The sequence below is a fragment of the Delphinapterus leucas genome, chromosome 1, assembly GCF_059928025.1.
Source record: "Delphinapterus leucas isolate spDelLeu-1000000601 "Yukka" chromosome 1, BTC_Dleu_Yukka2, whole genome shotgun sequence".
NCBI lineage: Eukaryota > Metazoa > Chordata > Mammalia > Artiodactyla > Monodontidae > Delphinapterus > Delphinapterus leucas.
The window spans coordinates 20,514,395-20,531,397 of NC_143129.1; the positions used below are offsets into that span (position 1 = coordinate 20,514,395).

Sequence of the window (17,003 nt, forward strand, 5' to 3'; positions counted from 1 at the left end):
GGGATTCTCCTGGACCGGGGCACGAACCCGTGACCCCTGCATCGGCAGGCGGACTCCCAACCACTGCGCCACCAGGGAAGCCCCAAACCTAGTTTTAAATCTCTAAAATCTTCTGGCAAATTGTGTGAACAAATAAGAAAAAAAAAAAATAGGCCTATGGAAAATGTTTGATGTCAATAAGAATAAAAGAAATGCAAATTAAAGCAAACTATTTTTATCTATCAAATTAACACAATTACAGAAATATGAACATATCTGTATACTGTTAGGAGATGTGAATTGACGTGATTTTTCTTGAAAGCAATTTTCCAATGCATATCAAATCTTAAAAAATATTCCAACCTTTAATTTAAATTTTAATAATACATATTAATGATATATGCGAGTTATATGTTAATAAAAATATTCTAACAGTAAAAATAATAAATCTAAACATCCAACAATAATGGAACACCTAATATGTTTTGGTATTATAATACCAAATAATGAAATGGTAATAATGGGGTGGCTAATATATTCTGGTATATCCATACTACTGATACTATGTATCCATTGAGAATGCATTTTATGAGTGCTTTCTGTGTGATATGAGAAATACTCATGATATAATGTTAAATGAGTAAAGTAGGATATAAGATGTGTTTTTAGTAGAATCTCAAATATACTATATATACACGTACATATTTGTATACACATATATTTATCTCCATAGGAAAATAACTGGATGCCAGATGTAAAAATATTACCCATTTACAATTAATATCATTTTGACAAAAATATTTCAGGAAAAAAAGTGTTCTAATCTATGCCTACCGTTATTAAATTTAAGTAATATTCATCTGCTATACAACTGAAAAATATAGACAATCCTTGTAGTTCCATGCCAAAATCCTTGAGTAGCCTACAGGATTCTTCCTAAAGTAGCTCTTGTCTAGTAGCTTTTATGTCTCACCTTATGCCATTCTCTTCCTCATCCACTCTGTCCCAGACATATTGGCCTTCCTTGGTTTCCTCAATCACACCAAAATTTTATGCTTCTCACATCCTTCACAAATGCCACTCCCTCTGGAGTCCTCTTTCCTGTATTCTTCTCTGGATTAGTGCCCAAATGTTATCCTAAATGTCATCTGTTAAAAAGGTCTTCTCTGATCCTCCAATTTATATTAGGGTCCCTATTATGCAATCTTAGTGATATATATGTTTACTTTGATGCTTTTCAAAGTTTGCAATTTTATGTTTTTATGTGATTATTGGGTTAATTTCCATCTCCTGCTGTAAACCACAAGCCCCTTTGGTGAAGGGCCATGCTCCTTAATTCACCACTATAACCCTAGTCTCTATTATCATTTCTGTCTTGCTCCATTAAAACTAGATACATGTTTGTGGCATGAACAAATTAATGAACAAATGAAGAAATAGCTACATTTTAGTTTATGATTTCAGATATCCACTCCTCAGATGTAAAAGTTCTTCTGATATTTCCCCAAAGGTATATGACCCCATAAAAAATAAGATATCCATGCAACCCTATTTACAAACAATCCAAATTCTCAGAAAACTGTATAAAACCATGGTGCTTTCTTAAATGGTCTGCTAGCAACCTTAGATTCTGTTTTTTGAGTTGAGTGAAGTAACTCATTGATCATAAGAACTTCTCACAAAAAGTTAGGAAATATTAGTTCTCAATGGGCAGTTCTTAGTATACGGCATTATGGTATCAGATTCACCTAGCAGTACTTTCTAAGGGGCTAAAGTGTAAGGTTTGTGATCCCTGTAACTCTGTATGATGGTGAAGCCTTGTCATCATCCAAGGGGTCCATCCCTAGACCCCCGCAGGAGCAGCTCAGGAACCGGAGGAGGAAATCGTCTGCTGCAGGACTGTGTCGCAGAGGTTGGGAAGAATACTGGCCCTAAAGGACTAGATTTTTTCCGATTTCTCTATGTAGCCCACTCTTCCATTTCCCTCTAATACTAATTCATGGCTGACACATCTATTGAAAGCCTCTTTATTCTAAATCCAGATAATTAAGTATAATGGTTCTACTTTCAGTCAAGAGATATCTGCAGACTGACTCTCATATTGCTCTTTATTCAGCAAACATTGAGCCCTTGCCATGACACAGCATACCAGACCCAACGCCTGACAGGTGTATTTGTGGTATACAGCTATCGATTCAAATTATTACATATCTGCTCCATGGCTGGCATCCCCCTGTGAACCCTGCCATGTCTGTACTAGAAACCCCCAAGTCTACCCTGGTATGAGTTTGAAAATGGTATGAGTTTTTCAAAATGCTTTAAATACTTCCCCTTCTGAAAAGGGGAATTTGGTTTGTTAAAAAAATGATGTAAAAGTCTTCCAAAGACAAAGGTAAATCATTTGGGCGTGATCTGCAGACGATATTCCTCATCTGACAGTCTCCTTTCACGAGGAGGTAGAATGGCACAAAGATGGCCTGCAGAATTTGAAGCATGAACTTAAGTTACGAGAACACAGAAACACGGTGCTCTCTCCTGCCTCTGTGGGCTGCACTCCTGACTCCGTGTGCAGCCCAGGGTTAGAATTTGCATTTCATCATTACGTCGTCTCTGCAAAAGACACAACAGCATAGAGTCTGCACTTGTTCATTATGCCAAGAAAATAGCCAATTAGATATGAGACACAAATTCAATAAGCGGCTGTGTGAGCGCTGAGAACAGATGAGTTCTTAAGTAAGTTTGACAAATTAATGCTTAATTCCATTCTCATGGAAGAATGTGTCCTAATTATACATTTCTATAGTTTTATTGGCCGTGACATGATATACAATCAGAGGTGTCAATATATTCAGTGGGTATATGTTCTATCGCCCAGTGTTTGAAATGACATATATCTTATCAGTGTCCATTCATATTTTCACCAACGATGCAGCAATGATTTTTTAATTCCAAGTAAAACGTTTTCATTTCCTGTGTGCTTTTTTTGTGTGCGTTTATACCCCTAGAAATGCGTTGGAACTTTAGGCAAAAAGTATATTAATGGTAATTTCCTTTTTGCAGAAGAGAAATTTGCTTCCCAAAGAAATAGGGAGAAAGTAATTTTCTCTATTTCCTCTATATTCTCATTGCTCTTCAAATTAATACTTGCTTCGAACATAACCTTTTCCCACAGTCACCATTCCTGATATTTCTTGTGTTGATTTTGAACACCTGATATGGTCAGGGAGAGAGGTCCAGGATTATTGTCTATAACCAAAAGAACTCCCTAACATGACACTTATTTAATTTCTTCTCTGTCTCTAAAAGAAATTGTATGGTGAATAATTGTATAATGTGGGAAAAACCCTAAACCAACCCACAGTATAATGCCTTTTAATGTCTACGCTTGATGAGTATTTGTGTATGAAATACTATTGCCTGCTACTTTAGACTCTGAGTTTTAATTTTCATATATTGGGTTTTTATTTAATAAACTGGGATAGAGCTGGACTTTCTCTGACCTTTCCTTCTAAAGATATGGGGATTCAAGCAAAGGAGTCCTGAAAAGAAGTGGACCAGCGACAAGCCACATTACTCTGCTGATTCGTCTGCAAGGCAGACTTCATGCTTCCTTTTCTCCATCACTGTCTCTTTCACCCTGAAATACACTTTATAAGATCTCGGGCGAGCTCACTGCTGCTGCCTGACCGTCTAACTCATTACAGAGAAATGAATTCAAATTGCTTGAAAAGAAGCTGCCTCTTTTATCTTCCCACTGACTGACAAGCAACTACAAAGTTCTTCGACGGGATTCCAAGTTACAAGCTGTACTGCATCACTGCAACAATTCCCCCACTGGTGGCTTTTCCCAGAGGGAAGCGTGTCAAATACACTGCATTTCTTGCGAGCGCAGCCCTAAAAGTGCATACTTTCCACCACATTGAAAAACAGACATCAGGGACTATAAAACAAAGCTGTCCCTTTCCTAACAGCATTAGCCTTCCTGCAGACTCCTTGAAAATCTAAGAGGTTCCCATGTATAATTATTTTCTTTACCTCCCAAAAAAACCAAATGTTCTCTCTCCTTTTTTTTTTTTCTGTACTTTTTCTAAAACACAGTTTATTCTGAGAGGAAAGGCATCCAGAGAATCAGATTGTGTGCAAAGGTCTCTGAATTTCTCTACATAACCTTGAAAGATGGACTGCTTTTTTGTGTTTTTTTGAGATTTTTTTTTTTTAGAGATTAATAGTGCTTGAATCTACTGACAGTCTAAAGCACTATTTCTGGTGACCAGCAGCTCCTGGAGACGGTAAGCCTATTCCGGGTGCTGGTATTTTAAGGCAGTTAAAAATGTGCACTCGTCTAGTTGAAACCCAGCAGTACTTAATTCACTTGTGCAGTTTCAGTTTTCCTTTATTTTGTTTCTAGATGAGCACGTGTGCCAAGGAGCAAACACTTGATGCTGACATTGGAATGAGATACTGACGCTACTTAATCAAAGGAGGAAAAGCTGATGCTCATAGAATGGGGAAAGAGGAAGGCAATCATATTTATGCTCCTGTATCTTTTCTACATAGAAAAATCCTCTTTCCTCTTTAAACCGCCCCACTCCCCTTCCAGATGTTACCACTGTAGGGAGAATTTCTCGCCCCGTTCCCTATCCTCTAACTTCAACAACGAGAATCTTCCACTTCTCATTCTTTCCCTAAGACTCTCTTTAACAACTGAGTCATACATAGTCTCACTTGCTTCTCTGACCAATCCTACGTAGTTCCCTTCTTTGTTTTGCAATACCCTCAGGGTTTTTGTTTGTTTGATGACCACTGGCAACTACTGCCAAAGAGAGAAACGCAGGCAAAACATGAGAAGGAAAATTTAACATTATACATGCCACCCAAAGAGTTTTCGGATAATCAATGAAATTTACACGAAGATGCCCTTTCATCCTTCTGTAGGCTTCGACCTTAGGGCTTCTGACTCAGCCCTCAGATCTAGTCCTTCTAAGCGGAACCAGCTGTGATTACTCCAAATAACTCTGCCTTGGAATAGTCTGCTTTCACCAGCTCTGTTCAAAAATTTATTGCAAAAAATAATATGTATTTGTTGTAGAAGATTTAAAAACTGTGCGTTTAAAACAGGAAAAATGGGAAGGTAAACCATTCTTAATACAACCACCCAGAATTAACAACTATTATGTGTGTGTGTATATACATGCATATATATATATATATGTATATATGATATTTTTTTCCAAATTTACATTTCCCTTTTTAAAAATAGTCTTCAAAATTAATCAAATTCTTTTTCAGGCCCACTTGTTCTTACAAGCAAAGAACGCACCTGATTAATGCTAATTTGATGATTTGCTCTCCCCTTTTTCCCTCCCTCCCTCCCTTCCTTCCTTTCTTTTTCCCTTTTCCTCCTTCCCTTCCCTCTCCTTTCCTTTCACTTTTCCTTTTTAAAGATTCATTCCCGGTTGAAGGTATCCACACTGGGAAAAAACCCTCCTAAAATCTATTCCTTTCATCTTTCTATGTTCAGGAAAAAGAATTTTCAGGTTTCTATAAAATGACTCAATTTTGCCATGATGAATTTATTAAATTGCTTTTTATTAAAACTAAAATGATATTTCCTTTTGCAAATGCTGAAGGATCATTTTCTTGTCTTTCTTTTCTCCGTAATCCACATTTCTCTCTTTCTCAAATGAACATCTTTATTCTGTGCCATAACACAAAATAGGGGATTAAGAGAAAGGCATTTAAAGATGAAAACTCAGCTGCAATCCAATTTTTCAGAGCAGGTGAGAATTAACAGTGCACAAAGGACTTGGCAATTAGCACACCCTGGTGCTTTGCCTAAGAAACTCAGACACAAAACAATCTGTCAGGTTATCCAGCAAGGAAGATCACTTCCCGATTCATTCAAAAGGAAGCAAAATGAAGACTCAAACTATTCGCATAGGACTCTGCAGTAACTGCTTAAGAAAAAAAGCAGGACGTGGTCTTGTCTACTAAGAAGAGGATCTGTGTAAAGCAACTAAAGAATCTGGTTTAGTAGTAAAGAGCCTGACATTTGTGAAAATATTCGATAGGACCTCAGAAGATTTTCTTTTTCTCTTAATAATATTATTCTCTACATTCCTTCTTGACAATTAGATGGTTTCATAATACTCTGAATTGAAAATATTTTTGAAACCTAATAAAAGAATTATACAACCATAAATTCTCATCACATATTACTTTCACCTACCAGTTAGATAAAAGATTTATAATTTTAAAACCAGTTTCACATAAGCCATATTTTTTACTACTATGCTGTCAGTTATTTTAGTTTTGAATTCCTAAATTTACACATTTCTTTTATTTAAAAACCCACACACTCAATATGTTTCATAAGGAAGTTTTAGAAACCTATTACTTACCATTAAATGTGTTAGTTAATTCATATATGTGAAGAGAAAAGAATCTTGGTGATGTTGTAAACTGATCCTGGGGAGCTGGCCGTTCACCTGTGCAAGGTGAGTGGAAGGCTTTGGAGAGCCATAGAGCACAGCACTTATTCCAGGTCAGTAAGTGGCATTTTCAGCCACGAGAAAAAGCTAATTTGTGTCATATGTTCCTCATAATTAAATGGATGCTTCAAATCAGGCAGAATCCCACAGAAGGAAGTGCTCATCCTTACTTTTATGGTAGACATTAAGAAAAAATGTTCTCATACATCCCACTGTGGGCTGGGCAATCTGTTAATTTTTGCCATTCACATTTGTTTGTGCTCGCTCTGTCATTCCCTTTGTGTGTTTTCACACTCAGGTTATTCTAACCCATCACTGAAGCAAAGAGTAAGGGCCACTGTTTCCAAAATCTTCCCCCAGTTAGCTCTTGTTCCACTTGTCACACCAATACATGGTTTCTCTCTAGCCTCACATACTTGAGAATGACCCTGCTAGGTTTCCCTGTCTTATCTTCTCTATTTGTTTGTCAATTCTATGGGCACAGAGACCCTTCAGGTCCAATCTTTGGTGCCATTTTATACACCTCAGATCTGGTTTACTAAAAACTAGTTGACAGTCTAATTAATCAGGTTATCATGTTCTCCCTGGTAAAATGTCTGTGCTTTTGAGAAAATTACAACAAATCCTAGTATCAAAAAAGCCATAGATGCTTACTGTGGTTAGATCATCCAATAGATACAGAAGCGTGAAAGTATGGCTTTCTGAAGACAGATATCTGAGAGTGGATTCTATGTGTTATTCAAAAATTAGCTCTTTTAAGTTACTTAATTATTAACAGATATAATTTATAATTATATAAAATTATTTATATTTATAAAATATCAATAAACTAAACAAAAATGAACAAATCTATATGAAGAAAACTTTAAGCTCTTGTGAGAGACAGAGAAGACAGATAGAAATAATAATAATCATATTATTGATTAGAGAAGCTCAATATCACAGAGATATTAATTCTACCTAAGTTAACTTATAAATTCAATCCCATCCTTACATAAATAGCATCGGGACTTCTGGGGGGAAGTAGCAAATTACCAATATTGCTTGAAAGAAAATAAATAAGGAAAATAAGTAGGTAAATTCTATATAATAAAAATAATGAGGTAGATTAGTCCTCATTAATTAGGAATTAAAAATATTCTAGAGCTTTAATAATTAAATTACCATAATAATGTAAATTAAGGTAAAGATCTGTCCAAATATATTTATAAATAAATGCAGAAATTTAAGACTTTTTAAAGACAGCAACTCAAACCAGTGGGAAGGAATCTGGTTTATTTAATAAATGGTTTGAGATAGTAAAATATTTTCTGAAAAAAAAGGTTTGATCCATAGATTACTTATTTGTATAAATTCTGAATTGATTGAATATAAATGTATTTTTACAAAGCATTAAAGTGCTAGAAAAAAAAAAACCATTGAGGAGAGGGAAAAATATTGCTACTCACCATAACAGATTTTGTTAATACTTAAGAGTTCCTTAAGTTTGGTTAAAATATGGGCAAATGACACAAACAGAGAATTCACAGAGAAAGAAATACAAACCGATTTTAGACATATGAAAAAATAAGTTGAAACTAACTCCTAATAAGAGAAATGCATACTCAAGATCCTATGTGCCATCATTTTTAATATAATCAATTTGCCACGTGCTCAGATGACAGGGCTGTAGACACACAGGCACACTATAACACTCCCATGAGAGCACAGATTGTATGGCCTCTGTGGACTGAAGGTTGGCAATAGCTTACAAAGTTCCAAAAATCATTTCAAGCAATTTATCAGACTAACATGCTGCCAAAGTGTGAAAAGGCATACCTATATCTTTATTCATTAAGGCATTCTTTGAAATGGCAGAAGATTGGAAATAACTTAAATGCCCATCAATAGCAGACTGGTTAAACCTGTGACGGCATAATCTATACAACTGAATACTATGAAGGTGTATAAACACTGAGGACGTTCTCTGGTTACTCATGTGACAAGGTGTCTACAATTGTGGTGAAAAAAAGTACCTTTTTTTTGTACACAGTGTGTACAATTTCGTATCATTTGTGTAAAACGGCACAATCTGGCATGGCAGATACATTTGAAAAGGGGGAAATGCATATATTTGCTTGTACATACATAAAATATTTCTATTAGGATATAAGAAATGGAGGACTTTGGCTTCCTTTGAAACTACAGAAAAGTTTGGGTACTTTTAACTGCTTATTATTTTCCTGCCTTTTAAATATTGATTCATGAGAATGTAATACCTGGTCACAAGTAAAATACCTTTTAAGGAATCACACTTTGATATGTGCTGCCTCATTTGTTGTTACAAAATCTAATGTTGACTTTGTTTTTTTGTTTTTTTTTTTTCGGTACGGGGTACTCTCACTGTTGTGGCCTCTCCCGTTGCGGAGCACAGGCTCCGGACACGCAGGCTCAGCGGCCATGGCTCACGGGCCCAGCCGCTGCTCGGCACGTGGGATTCTCCCGGACCGGGGCACGAACCCGCGTCCCCTGCATCGGCAGGCGGACTCCCAACCACTGCGTCACCAGGGAAGCCCCCTAATGTTGACTTTGTAAAGTATGTAGTTTAGGGTCTAAACTGACATGTACGATGGGGTCCAGCATGAGCGTCTTACAGAGACAGCTCAATATCCTACCCTACAGAACAGTGACCTGGCTGCAGGCGCATTTATTCCTAAGCTAGGCTTGCTTCCTACGGCTGAATTCTCCCGTCTTATACATTCTAACCACCACCTCTTCAGCAGCCATCACAGAAAAGGATGAAATATAGTTGTTCATTATGTCAAGGAAATAACCAATTAGCCGTTAGACAATTCAATAAGCTTTGTATAAATCTTGTGAACAGATGATATCTTAAATAAGTTTGATGAATTAATGTTTAATTCGTTTCTTGTAGAGCCATGCAGATCTCCCTACCCTCAGTATACAGGTCACTGAGCTGTTGATGGGTGTCCGGACAAGACAATATTTGAAAACCTTTTACTCAACACTGGACATCAGAGTTCCAGTGACAGTGAACCTATGAAAGGAATTTCCTGGGGCCCATCCTGAGATGATCCTTTGGCTTCCAACCTCACCCCCTTTCAACCCTAGAGTTGAACGCACACCGCAAAACTCTTGAAGTCAAATCTTGTAATTGCTTCCAATTTGTCTGTTTTGCTTTTGGCAATTAACAAACTGAAATGTTATCATGAAGGAGTTCATCTCATTTGTAAGACCAGGTTTTCCCTCCACTAAAATATGCAGGCACTCTGTTCTTTATTACCAGCAGGAGATAAATGGCTGGTTTTCGTTGCTGAAGAATATATAATGGTTAAAAAGTCACTTTTTCCCTCCAGCTCGACATAAATCACAGAACTAGTCAATATTTAATAATGCTTGCCTTGGTCTGGAGTCCCTTGATCACCCCTGTCATGTGTAATAGCTCCCTCTCCGATATCTTTGACATAAAAGCCCAGCTTTACTGCAATACTAACATGTAGAGGGTCATTACGGATCGACATTTACCTTAATCTGTGACTGCCAAGCATGAACCGATAAATTCCAGCAGATTCCACTGGGAGAAATCAGTAAACTTCTCAGTGGAAAGAACTGAAGGAAAATTCTGCCGAGAACAGAATACATTTTCTACAAGGGCTGCTCTGCAAATGGGTTCTGACTTTTGAAAGTTCTCTTGCTGCGCAGCTTTGCAACATTTAATACCGTTTTGATGGTTTGAGAGACGGGATGACAACCGAAGATGACATGACTTAGAAGGCAAGCAGAAATTTTCTCTGCAAAAACAATGCAAGATTAAACACAAGGGGGAATATGGCTCTTACATTATTCACCCAGCTGCCTTGGCGGAAATAGCTGGGCTGTCACGGGTCTGGCCTAAATGTTGCTGCTTTTTTTTCAAATCGATCATCACTCCTTCACCTCATAATCTTACAAGTGCTTCACAGCAGAATACATCAAAGCCCTGATTGCATAAAAGAGGGACACACCGATCTTTGATGGGTTCAACTCAGACACTGACACGCACTCAACTCGCTGTACCAACACAGAACACAAGAATGCCCTCCTCCAATTCAGAAAAGTCTGTTTTCCTCTCTCCTCACCTGCTTTCCACTTTGAGGATGTTATTAAGTCCTACAAATAGCTGTAGATGACGCAGAGCCAGAAAGGTGGGGCGCGGGGAGGGATAAATTGGGAATTTGGGATTGACATATATGCAGTACTATATTTAAAACAGATAATCAACAAGGACCTACTGTACAGCACAGAGAACTCTGCTCAATACTCTGTAATAACCTAAATGGGAAAAGAATTTGAAAAAGAATAGACACATGGATATGTATAAATGAATCACTTTGCTGTACACCTGAAACTAACACAACATTGTTACTCAACTAAACCACAGTATAAAATAAAAATTTTAAAAAAAGAAACATTTTAAAGTCTGAGGAAAATCGTTTTCGTGTTAGTACTATATGTGACCATATCAATGTTATGGCATATTTGCTACTAACGGAACAAGAAATATTGAAAACACCTCCTTTAAAAATAGGCCACTCGTGGAAATGATAAAAGTAAACACTGGATAAAACAAAAATTAGCTTTCCAGTAAAATATAAAGCTGCATTTTTTTCTATGGTGAGGGTTGCTTCACGTAAGCATCATACCTAACCAGCCCTAACTTAACTTATTGAATCAGATTGTTTCTGATAATACTTTCAAGGAAGCCTATGCAGTGTAACCCATGTCCAGTGAATTGACTGGAACACACACCAGCATTCCTAATTTACTTTAGAAATGTTAAAATGATCACACAAAAAGAGTTTGCTGAAGATGGACTGCAAAATTAAAACTCAACTCTTTGCAGGAATAATCGTTTAGGTTGTCACCATTTACTAAGCAAGGGGAAAAGAATATAGAATCTATACTAGGCCAATCTTTCTCGAAGTTGAGTGACCTTCAGAGCCACCTAAAGGGTTTGTTAAAACATGGAGTGCTGCCTCCCACCTCCCCGGAGCTGAGTAGATCAGGTGTGGGTGTGGAGAGTTTGCCCTTCCTGCAACTCATCAGATGAAGCTTTTACAGCTGTGCTGGGGACCCCAAAATGAGCATGGCTGAATTGGTTCGTCAATATAGGTTATTTTTAGCAAAGAAAAAGAAATTAAAATCTGTGGCTAAAAGAAAAAATTCAAAAGAAAATACATTGTTTTCTAATGTTATGAAAGTTTAAAAATGACAAACAAGTTACCTTGGTCAGCATAGAAAGTGCCAGTAAAAAGGACCGAATACGTTAATTGTCCATTAGGGTGAAAAGGTGCTTCCCATCTCACATGGGCCTTTTGGGATCCTTCTGTTTTGACAGACACATTTACTGTTCCTTCAGGAGGAGCTTCTAGAGTTCGATTTTCCACCTGTGAGTATAAAAAGATTTATTTTTGTTTGCAAATAAAATAAGTACATGCTTCACTTTGAGCATACTTCTTCAAAGAATCTCTTTGCTGTGAAGTAAACTATTTTGACAGTCGCAACTTGTATGAATACCTCATTTTGTCAGCAGGATCAAAGCATACCTCGTGTTTTCTTCCTCCTGCTGTTAAAGCTTAGAATTTGAGCTCCTGACCAAGGCAGTTTGTGATTTCCAGAATATGTGGATCAGCTCCCACTGCGATTGTGCCTATGGCTGTCCATATCCATGGACTACTTCTAGGATGGCTTAAAAACAATTTTTATATGATTGCAAAACAGAAGAACTGAGTAAGGTCTGTGTTCATAAGCTCCTGACTGCAGTGATAGACTGCTGGGCTTTGTCAAAGGCCACACCAAGCATCTTGACTCATACACACACACACACACACAGAGTTCTCTGAGCTGTGTTGCTACCAGGTATGTGCAAATGGCACCATGCCAGACATCAAGAGATAAATGTACCTGAGTGACTCTACCCCTAAAGTATAATCACAAAAAGTTGAAATTTTATTAATATAGTAGTAATGAGTGTATGCAGAAAAGAACAAAAAATGACTTATTTGAAGAGAATGAATCTGAAATAAATATAAGCCTTCACTACACAGGGTCCAGAAAGATTTTAATAGCTAAATAAGTAAAATAACAGAACGGAAGAAGATGAAGTTGGAAAGAAAGCAGAAAGGGGTTCAGGATATTTTAGCATCTTTTAATAACTGGCTTAAATTTGTTAACTAATCACCACAAACTCATAAGCATCCCTCATAAATGTTTGGCCTTTTCAGATTTACTGAATATGTTGATAATGTTGACCTTATTCTTAAAATACAGGCTCACGCCTCACAGGAAGGTGACCAAACATGAAATCCTTAGTCAGGCAAATATTCTCAATTATGTAGCCTTCATTTGTTAGGACGAATACACTTTCCCAATTATAAAAATAAATGTGGAAAAGACAATGTGTTAATTTTTAATAAGTATGAGGTCATGACATGTTTTATTTTCATCTGAGAAAGGCTATGGGGTTCTTTAGATCTATAACTCCTAGTCATTTTTTTAGTCTAATAGCTATGTACAAAAAATGATAAAGAAACTTGACTAGAAAAATGTCAATTCATCATTTTAATATTTCATAACAAATATAATTGCTTTATATCTATGTATGTAGTTCAAATAATTGTATAGAAAATTATTTTAAAGGGTTCCAAATAAAAGGAGACTCAAGAAGCTGAAGAATTAAGGGAAAATCCAGATAATTCTATTATTATTCTCAAATATCTGGTTAATTTGAAATAAATAGAATTTTAAAATTTCCTTATGTATATGGATAAATGCTTCAGTGCTTTTACACTATATTAAATTTGGCAGTTGTACTATTTTTCTCTGACTTGTTTTGTTTTAATGACCATTTTCTTTATCAACCTTGTCTTAAAAAATGCTAAGGAAAAGGCATTCTAGAAGGTTGACCTGGCTTTCACCTGGGAAACTCCCTTGACACAGAAAAAAAAAATATTTGAGAAGAAATATGCAACGAAAACAAACATTTTAATAAAATTGTTATCCTTAATACAACTCTTACCATGTACCAGAAAACTTTGTATAAATATTTCATTTAAATTTTCACAGCAACCCCTTGTAAAGTAGGCATGATTTTCCTTTTGTAATAGTTGAGAAATCTAAGGTTTCATAGAATAAAGCATGTTTTCCAAGGAGGCATGGGGGAAAAATAGCAGGTATAGGATAGATATTCCACATGGGATTTTCTTGACCATAACGTTTATTGCCATTAAGATTTAGATGTCTTAAATAACAAAATTTATTTGTTTCTTTATTTTAAAAATGGCTGTGAAAATATGAGCATGTGTACATGTGTGTCTGGGTGTGTTTATCTGTATAAGCATGCCATCACCAAGAAACCAAGGCAGCTTTTTAACCACGTCATGCAGCGGTGACCTATAGTTTCACACTTCATCCTTAAAGGGGTCCTTGGAGAATTGAATCTAATGAATGTTCCAAGGCCAGATACAGTCATAAAGTTCCCCGTCTTAGACTCTACCAGTGTTACCTAACAGTGGATAAGAGAAAAACAAACAAACAAAAGCAAAGTGGTTTTCCTATGGACAAATTTATTGCATATTATTAAAGAAACACAAAATGTGAAGGGTTTCTAATTGCAATTCAACAATATAATTGAAAAAAAGGAAAGCATTTAAATAGTTCTTCTGGTGCTGAATTTTCTGTTCATTTTTTTTCATTATTTCAAACATTTATGAAACCACAGTTACTGGATTTAGTTTGACAATGCACATTAGCATCTTAAAAAATTAAGATCAAAGGCACTGTAAATTGTTTTTTATGTTGGAACTTCTTTAAAATCCAAATACATTGTGTAAATGGACAAGAACTGAACAAAACACATAGAAATCTTTTTTTTTTTTCAGATAGTAGACAGCAATTTCTTCTGAATCACGAATAACAGGGAATAAACTTGGCTAGGCTAAGGGCACAAAAAATATTGTACTAATGCTAATTAAGGTGGTAAGAATATGGAATTTATGCAAGTATTTTTATTTTAAAAATATTTTATTTTATCAAATTTGTCCTTTTTTTCTGTTTTGGTTTATTATATGAGCAACCTAGAAATTGTTGAGGGTGAACCAGACCACATTCAAGACTATAGAGCATATTTGTCATAGGAAACACTGAATGGTATTTCCCTATGTGCATGAAAAACAATGATATTAAATATGTAAGTGGTGAAACAAACAGGCTTCTCTTTCTAAAAACCAAGAGTTATCATTAAAGAATGTTGTTAGGTGAAGAAAAAAAAGTTGACTCTGGAAAATTAATTCTTTGATTTCTTCCAGCAAAAGATTTAAAAATAGAGATCATAAATTTTTTTGTTTCAATGAAATATTTGCTATAACATTGGGCTTCAGATAAAGAATACCTTTAAGTGATATATATACATGCAATTTGGCTGGATTTTGTTGAACATCATATTATGATTTAATGATAATTCTGGCTTTTAAGATTGATTCCTGGATTCCTTAAATCAAGGACACATTCAAAAGAATCACCATCAACAAAAAGAGTTGAATCTGTAATACCTTTCATGATTGTGACAGATATCCAGAGCTATCTAGAACACTCAAATATGTAATCTCTTAAGGGCATAACATGTATTGTAATTGGTAAAAAAAATATATTTTAGAAATCAATTGAAGACCATGGGTTTTAACTTCTTGGCAACACAGAGTTGACTTGTTCTAAATAAAGACATTGTTATTCAATCCCAGTAATTAGAGATGGATCATTGACTTGGGAAAAGTGTTTGTATACTGAGCACAGGATAAAGAAAAAGACAAAATGGAGAAAATAACTCTGTGCTTTAAGTCGGAACTGAGTCTAGGATGTGTGAGGCCATGGGAGAGTAGGGTTTTACAATCCAATTCGGTTTCCTCCTTCCCATCAGGAATTGTGGAATTTGATTCCTTCAGGTCAACATCGCCTATTAACTGTACAAGACATAGATTGATAACCATGTCCCCCTTGTTTAAAGTTACCAGGACATCAGGAGACAGAGTGGGACCCAGTTTAGTAGCCAGGACCACAATATGCACTTTATATTTTTGAAAAAGTCTCAGTTTCAAGCTCATGGGATGTGTTCTTTTGTTTCTTTTTCTTTTTTGAATGGAGAGGAAAGGCTGGCCTATTGCCATTCCTGCTTTTAAGAGTAAGTAACCATCAGAGGGGTCCAGGCTATAAAATACTTAATGGCAATAAAGACTACAGCTCAGCTCCACTGATAGATGATGTTAGCAGCTTGGAAAGCAACCAATCTCTGAAGCGAAACGGGAGGTGTGAGCAAAAATAAGGAAGCAAAAAATTAAATGGTAGAGCTGTTTTTCAAGGTAATATTTATAGAATACACTCTTCAATGAAGACAAAATGCATTAAAATGATAGGCCATTAGGAAAGACTGCCAAAAAATATCTAAAATGAATGAGCATTTCCCTTAAAAGAAGCTAAATCTAATCAATCAAGAAATATGCACAAGAGTCAAATGTTATGTTTTGAAACTAAAGAATGTCATGCTGGTCTATGACAATTATGTACAATCAATTGGGTTTTGAAAATTATACCAGTAATAAAAAGCACACTTTTGTCTTTCAACTACAAATGAAATATAGGTAGATATAGATTACTGAAATGTGGATATCAAAAGCTGATATTAATGTAATTTTAAATACTGTTCTTATTAATATATCACGCTCATGAAATTAAAATATATTATTCTAATGGATGAGGCAAACAATCTTTTAATTGATTAATATACTTGTTGGGAAGCAGTGTTGACATACTGTGGCAGTTATGCGCTTTTAATTATTTTCACTTTTTAATCATAAACTTACTCAAGTGGTCGAGTTCATTACTTGGAAGAAAAACATCAACTGTAACTATGTCACTAAATTGGGCAAAATTGCATGTATGCCTGCTCAGCTGGTCAACTTACCGTTTGAAATTTCAGTAAAATGTACATTCTGTCCTTCACTAGACCTATGTGCAGTCTTGAAATTTATGTTGAATATAAAATCCTACTAACCCTTAATTGAAATTTTATAAAAAGAAACTCTCCCGTCCAACTTGAAAGGCTAGCTGTGCAGAGTTGCCTATTCATTGTCATCTGACATTTAATACATTTCCGGAATGTAAATTCATACACTCACCAGTGGGCCCAGAGCACAACCTCTGGCCGTGCAGGCTTGGACTCTGAAGGAATGTAAGCTCCAAGGAGCAAATCCAGAAGCATGACAGCTGAGTTCTGAGGAATTGTGAATTAATACACCATCTAGATATAGTCCGTAACTTGTGATAACACCTGGGAAGATAATAATTGCCTTTTAGTATGATTGTCAGACAATAGCAAAGAATGTCTTAAAAGAAGCAAGCACTTCTTGATATGATTTCTAATTTCGTGGAATCACAGTCTCTCCCTTAGTCTAAACCCTGTCTCTTTCCAAAGAATAAAACCGGCTTTAAACTCTTGAATAT

At 35.9% G+C, this 17,003-nt stretch overlaps 1 protein-coding gene across 1 annotated transcript in view; it reads right to left on the reverse strand.

The window, feature by feature from the left end:
• The window catches only part of USH2A (usherin), a 777,251-nt gene that overhangs the window by 355,000 nt on the left and 405,248 nt on the right, over nucleotides 1-17,003 (reverse strand). Inside the window, exons 35-36 of the mRNA XM_022579226.3 lie at nucleotides 16,679-16,830; nucleotides 11,734-11,896 (exon numbers count right to left, since the gene is read on the reverse strand). Coding sequence (XP_022434934.3) covers nucleotides 11,734-11,896; nucleotides 16,679-16,830 — 315 coding nt within the window. The remainder of the gene's footprint in view (nucleotides 1-11,733; nucleotides 11,897-16,678; nucleotides 16,831-17,003) is intronic.